The sequence below is a fragment of the Scophthalmus maximus genome, chromosome 15, assembly GCF_022379125.1.
Source record: "Scophthalmus maximus strain ysfricsl-2021 chromosome 15, ASM2237912v1, whole genome shotgun sequence".
Taxonomy (NCBI): domain Eukaryota; kingdom Metazoa; phylum Chordata; class Actinopteri; order Pleuronectiformes; family Scophthalmidae; genus Scophthalmus; species Scophthalmus maximus.
This window is the reverse complement of record NC_061529.1, coordinates 33,903-40,782: the sequence shown is the minus strand read 5'-3', so window position 1 is coordinate 40,782 and position 6,880 is coordinate 33,903. Positions and strand designations below refer to the sequence as shown.

Here is a 6,880-nt window from a genome sequence, read left to right as displayed (position 1 = left end):
TTTAGCATTTATTTTCTGAGAATCATCATCAGCCTCCGACGCTTCACTCACATGAATGATGATGATCAGTTAATTAAACATAAATTAATTTCTAATAAAACCAGTTCACAGAAACTTGAATGTTAAAATACCAAACTCATGAATTAAACTATTACATTTAAATACATTTAAATATATTTTCAAAATATAAGTCTCAATAATGCTAATTAAGAATAATAATAATAATAATAATAATAATTCTCAATGAATCAATCAAAGTCCAGTATTTCCTTGTTTTTATTTATTTAAACGACAGAATAAGTTAAGAACATGCATCAGAGTCATGGTAATATTCAATAATCGCTAATCAGAGGTGAGGAAGAGTTTAAATACACAAAGTAGATTTTTATCAACAGTCAGAAAACAAGTGTTTTCTCCTTTTACACAAAGTGAGTCACAAACAAACTGTTTCAGGATCAATAGACTAATCAATAACTCTCCTGATTGGTCTGACGTCACAGCAACAAGGTCTCATTGTTTATTGATCAGTGGCTGAAAATACATACAAAGATTTTAATTATTTTTAATTAGAATCATTTTATTTTGAAAAATTTAATAATCATTTTATAAAACCAAAAAGTATATGAATTAAATCAGACATTAGTGTTTTAATAAACAACTGAAAAGATTTGAATGTGAGTTGTAAACGTGATGAACTGTGATGATGAGGATGATCGTCATCATCATCATTCAGTATATATAATAAATATGATATTATATGTGTGTGTGTGTGTGTGTGTGTGTTGATAAAAACATCAGAAAATAAGCAGGACTTTGGTTCAACTAGAAAAGACCAAACAGCAGGAAACTGGCCAAATATCTTCCCAGATACAGATGACAACAATCAGAGAGGCGGGAGAATCCGTGTTTGAGTCATTTGGGAGAATTTGGGTGAATTGACCCTTTAAATGAAAACCTTTTTATCTATGTGTTGGTTTCTCACTCTGAGGGTCATGACCCCTCAAGAGGTCAGCCTAGCGGCAGACAAGGTCGTGGGAGAAATAAATCCGATCAAATACTCAAAGTCTTTACTCAAAAAGTTTTATCTATATAATGCAACCAAATTAGTTTCTGTAAACATCTGCAGCTTCATCAGTGTCACCATAGCAACCACTCCATAGCCATCACCAGGCAACCTTTGACCTTCATCTTATCAGGACACAAACCCTAACATGCTGAATAAAACCTCAGACAGGAGGATCAAACTCTAGAAAATATCTGCGGCATCGCAGATTTAATTTGAGGCAACGCAGAATAAATCTGAGGTGACACAAAATAAATCTGAGGTGACAGATTAAATCTGAGGCGACGCAGATTAAATCTCAGGCAACGCAGATTAAATTTGAGGCAACGCAGATTAAACTTGAGGCGACGCAGAATAAATCTGAGGTGACGCAGGTTAAATTTGATTCAAAGCAGATTAAATCTGAGGCAACGCAGATTCAATCTGAGGCGACGCAGGTTCAATTTGAGGCAATGCAGGATAAATTTGATTCAACGCAGATTAAATCTGAGGCGACGCAGATTAAATTTGAGGCAACGCAGATTAAACTACAGGCGACGCAGAATAAATCTGAGGCGATGTAGATTAAATTTGAGGCGATGCAGAATAAATGAAAAGAGCAGGTTCCGGTGGATTAATTGATTGTAAAAAACTCTGAGTGGTCAGTTTACTGGCTGTGGTTCAATAGTCCCATGTCCTTTCCTCACCATGTTTCCTTGACCTGGATGGAAGGAGGTGAAAGAAAGAAGTGAAAGACTCCACCATGGTGCTGAGACACACTGGTGATTGCGGATATTATTTACAGGAAATGGTGGGTGGCATTAAATTTTGCTGCTGCAATGAATTGTGGGACAGCATTCCTTTGTTTAAGTAAAGGAGGTTTCAGTGTGTCCTGGGCTGAAGGAGATCAGATAGGAAGCATTGAAGCTCCTTTCCTCAGCTCTTATCGTGGCTTCCCACTGTGACGGGACACTTTTGTTTCCTAAGTTTGGTCTTTAAGGCAACAGGTGTGTCACTCTGAATCAGCCCGAGCCTGAGGAGAGGTTAGATGTCAGAGGTGAGGCCTGGAGTCTGAGGGTGAGGGACCTTGTGGGGCATTGAGAGTCTGGATGTTAGGAAACGAACATAAACACTGAATCAAACAACTTTGATTCAGTGATTTCAAGATTCTGGACGATCGTGGTCTGACCAGAGGATAATGAGCTGGAGGTTCAAAGTTATTAGGGTTAGGGGGATAGGGTTAGGGGGTTAACCCTAATCCCCTAACCGAAACCCTGTTAGTATCCTGAACCTTAAAGACCTGAGCGTTAGCTGTTTCTGACTCAGTATGTAAAAGGAGAAAACAGACCTGGAATCAGTTTAATTAAATGGGTCCTGGTTTGGTCACAGTCCAGTTCAGAAACCAGCAGCTGGTTCAGCATCATCACAGTCAGACAAGAAGTCGAAGATGGCATGCAGAGAGTCCGCAGGTGCAGAAGATACTATGAGGTGTTGAGGAGTGGTCTGGGATAAACCCCCTGGTAGTAGGAAGTCTCCAGAGGTTCCATGGTCCTCCCCCCAAGGCCAGATGCCCCCCCAGCACTGTAGGAGTACTGCAGCGCCTCATAGGCTTTCAGGTCTAGTTTGTGCTGCTGCTCTGAGGAAGACATTAAGTTGTTGATGGAGAACGGGTGGTTGAATGAGTAGTGGGGGTCTCCTTTGATGTGCAGCTGGGACTCATGCACTCCCATGGGGTGGGGGGGCAACGACAGGGAGGACAGGAGCTGAGAGCCAGACACCTTCAGGTCCACTGCTCCACCGATGGGGGGTGAGGCTGCCTGGCTGGAGGAGTCCAGGAGCCCTGGAGGTTTGATGGAATCCCCTGCAGGAGACGGTCCTCCTCCCCCCTGCTCCTTCCTCCCGTCTGATTTTACCAACATCTTCTTCTCACACTTGAACCTCTTCTGGCGCCGCAGGTAACAACCATTCTCAAACATGTTCCCAGAGTCTGGGTGGAGGGTCCAGTACGATCCCTTCCCGGGTTTGTCTGGCGAGCGTGACACCTTAACGAAGCAGTCGTTGAAGGACAGCGAGTGCCGGATGGAGTTCTGCCAACGTTGTTGGTTCTGCCGGTAGTACGGGAACAGGTCCATGATCCACTGATAGATCTCACTCAGAGTCAGCATCTTACTGGGCGCCTGCTGGATAGCCATGGTGATGAGTGAGATGTAGGAGTAGGGGGGTTTGGCGTGCGGGTAGCTACGTCTGAATGTCTTGTTGTCGCGGGCACGGTTCAGTCCACTACCACCATAAGCCATACCGGGGCTCATGGTGGGACTCATGCCCCCGTATGGGTTCAGGCCCATTGAGGCCTGCTGTGAACTCATACTGGAGGGGCTCAGGGTTCCACCCATCGAGCCCACGCCCCCACCCAGACCTGACATGGCTGCTGGAGCTGAACCGCCCATCCCCCCAACTGGGGTGGGACTCAAACCGGTCCCGCTGTATGACATGTTGAAGGAGCCAGATGTGGTCCCACTGCTGGTCATGTAGCCCGACATGGAACCCATTCCGAGACCAGATCCCAACCCACCACCTGCCATTGGAGAGTAAACCTGCAGAGAGACCAGATCCAATTAGAAACAGTAAAACCAGAACCATTTATTCCAGAACCAGAACAAATTAGGTCATAACCATAACCAATTTGAACCACATCCAGTTAGACCAGAACCCAAACCATCACTGTCACTGGAGAGTACACCTGCAGAGACAACAAAACCACTTAGACCAATTATACCTGTTTAGATGGAGTTAGTCCAAGACCAGTATCTGTTAGGCCTGGTCAGAACCAGTTATTCCAGGTCAGCTGCAGTTAAACAATATCAACACCAATAAGGCCAGAGCAGAGAGACCAGACAGAACCACTTTGACCAGATCATAGAACTCGCTATAACATTTAGATTACAGCAGTTAGAGCAGTACCATTTAGAGTGGAACCAGAACCATTTGTACTGTTCTGATCTAACTGGTTAGACCAGATTAGATAAGATCAGATCAGACCACAAACACCTGGTCTTTTTTTAACTGGTCTGGTCTTTGAACTGGTCTAGTCTTTAAACTGGTCCGGTCTTTAAATGGTTTTGTCTGAGGTTTGATGATGGATTTAAATTTTTTCTTGTGTGTCAGATTTGTGTTAGACCTCTGACCTCTGACCTCACCTCTTCAGGTAACAGCGAGTTATGAAACCAATGATTCATGTGTGTTTGTTTATTGATGAAGCAGAAAAAATCACTGATCAGTTTACAAGGAGCATGAAAACAACATCAGTCCTCCAAATAAATATTTCCTTCATGATCATGGGTCAATATTTGATTATTAAGATTCAAAATTTCATCTGAGAGTCAAACATGACACAGAAACACATTTCAAAATTAATAATTGATTATTTGTATTCAATCAGATCAACAATCACATCAGAGTCCGTAGAATAAATCTGAGCAGCTGCTCACGAGTCGGAACGATTTGTTCTGATGATTAGAAGAGTTTTGTTTTATTTCATATTAATACTTTAACGGCGTCATATTTAACTTTATTTCACACATTTGCTAATTATCTATTAACCGACTTCTCCTAAACCCCAACCTCACCCTAACCCCCTGACCCCTGACCCTACACTAGATTCAAATATGATGAGTTCAATCTGAGCTGAAAAACATTAGAAATAAACAATAAGAATTATTAATTAATTAATAAATCAGAATTTCATTTAAAATTCTCTTTACAATAAATGAATCACATTTCAAGGATTAATTCATTTTCATTCCAAGTAAAAACAAAAAGGGATTTTCATAATCGAACAAACATTTAGCAGCTTGTCTGAAAACACTTCACCCTCCTAACCCCCCGAACGAGACTCACCTCACCTGTCATGGGTCAAAGTAAAATCTTTGTTCTTTTCACTCGGCTTCAAAAATGAAATTCCATCTTGACTGTGAACTCAAACTGTGAAACATTAAACACCCTGAGTTTTACTAAATTCATCTTCACTCGTTTTGTCTTTAAAATAATTAAAATATAATTACATTTGACTCGTTTGTCTTTAATGTAATTACATTTTACTAATTTTGTCTTTAATTTTATTAAATTCTACTCGTTTTGTCTTTAAAATAATTATATCTCTCACATTTTTTCACTATTTTCTATATATTTTGATTAAATCCTCATGTTTCAGGTTTCAGTCGGTCTGAGCTGCTTCTGGTTTAAACATTCAAACATCGACATTATGACATTAATAGAATAATAAAAATGATTATAAATTATTACTATTGTTATTTTAGTTATTAGGGTTAATAGGGTAAAATGTGTTATTTTTGATTATCAACCAGACGATTCACTTTCAATTTCATATTAAATCAAATCATACTCGTAACTAAGTGTAGAAACAATAACAACATAATATGTATAAAGATAATGAATGACTGTAATCTGTATATGATTATTAATCTCATAGATCATTAGAAGAAATAAGAGCAGCTCCTTGTTAGTCATGTTATTTTCTAATAATATTGTTAATAATAATAATAATAATAATAATAATGCCAGTTAATACCTTGTTAAATCAGAATCCACACATGAGACTTTCAGACTAAAAGACACGATGTTGAATCAGAATAGTTTTTTAAAAGATAATTTAATAATCACAATAAAAGGATTTAGAATCAGATTCACTGATCAAACAGTGAAACATGAAATAAATCACATTTCATAATTAATAACGGACGAGACGTCGTTTGTTGTTGCATCAAAAAAAATATTTGTACCAATTTTGCCTTTTTGTTTGTTTTTGCTTTGTTTTAAATTCAAGATTTAATTTAAGTTCATATTTAAACTCAATGAGTTTAAATGAAAGAATTAAATGTTGTGAAGTCGTTTGTGTTTATCTGCTCAACTTAAAGTATAGAAATTATAAAACTATAACAACATTGACTTTTAAATTCAAACGCTCCGAATTTGGTTTATTTGAACTGAAAATACAATTATTTTTATCCTCTTTTTTTCTTTTCAGTCGATTTGTTTTATTTTCTATTTTTATGTCTCTGCATTTAATCAAGTTTTATTCACACGAATTATTTTTTAATTAACATTAGAAACTATTAGACACTAGACACTATAAAATAGAAAGTGAAGTGCGACGCTTCCTGTCCAGAAACTGATGAGAAGTTTAGGGTTCGTTTTAGATTTACTAGGTCTGACCCGGGTTAGGGGGTTAGTGACGGTAAAAGCAGCGCTCTACTGGACAAAGAGTCACCGACCTCCTCGCTGTAGTATCCGCTCCAGTCAGGAGCCTCGTGACCTTCCATCTTCACCGTGCCCAGCATGACGGGAGCCCGCAGCCGGTACACGGATCCTGCAGGTCCCGCTCTCCCCGGTCCCCTCTCTGCGCGAGTGAGTCCTGGTCCAGGTTTAAGAGTTCCGTGCCGAGCCGGGCCAGGAGGAGCAGAGAGAGGCAGTGTGATGAGGAAGAGGAGGTGATTGTGACCTGCAGACTGATGCGATCCTCCTCCTCCTGCAGGTCCAACCCTCCTCACTCCTCTTCCTCCTCATTCCTCCTCCTCCTCATGCAGGTCCAACCCTCCTCACTCCTCTTCCTCCTCTTCCTCCTCACTCCTCTTCCTCCTCCTGCAGGTCTAACCCTCCTCACTCCTCTTCCTCCTCTTCCTCCTCACTCCTCCTCCTCCTCCTGCAGTTCCAACCCTCCTCACTCCTCCTCTTCCCCATCCTCCTCCTCTTCCTCATCTTCCTCCTCCTCCTCCTCTACCTCCTCACTCCTCCTCCTTCTCCTCTTTCCTCTTCTTCTTC

The 6,880-nt window shown here is 40.5% G+C and overlaps 1 protein-coding gene across 1 annotated transcript; it reads right to left on the bottom strand.

Annotated features, from left to right (window-relative positions):
• Nucleotides 1–284: 284 nt before the first annotated feature.
• On the bottom strand, nucleotides 285–6,576 carry LOC118286742 (forkhead box protein A1-A-like). The gene is made up of 2 exons (XM_035611420.2): nucleotides 6,334–6,576; nucleotides 285–3,636 (listed from the first exon to the last, which is right to left on the bottom strand). Exons 1-2 carry the CDS (start codon nucleotides 6,397–6,399, stop codon nucleotides 2,524–2,526), a joined length of 1,179 nt encoding a protein of 392 aa, XP_035467313.1. The 5' UTR covers nucleotides 6,400–6,576; the 3' UTR covers nucleotides 285–2,523.
• Nucleotides 6,577–6,880: the final 304 nt, after the last annotated feature.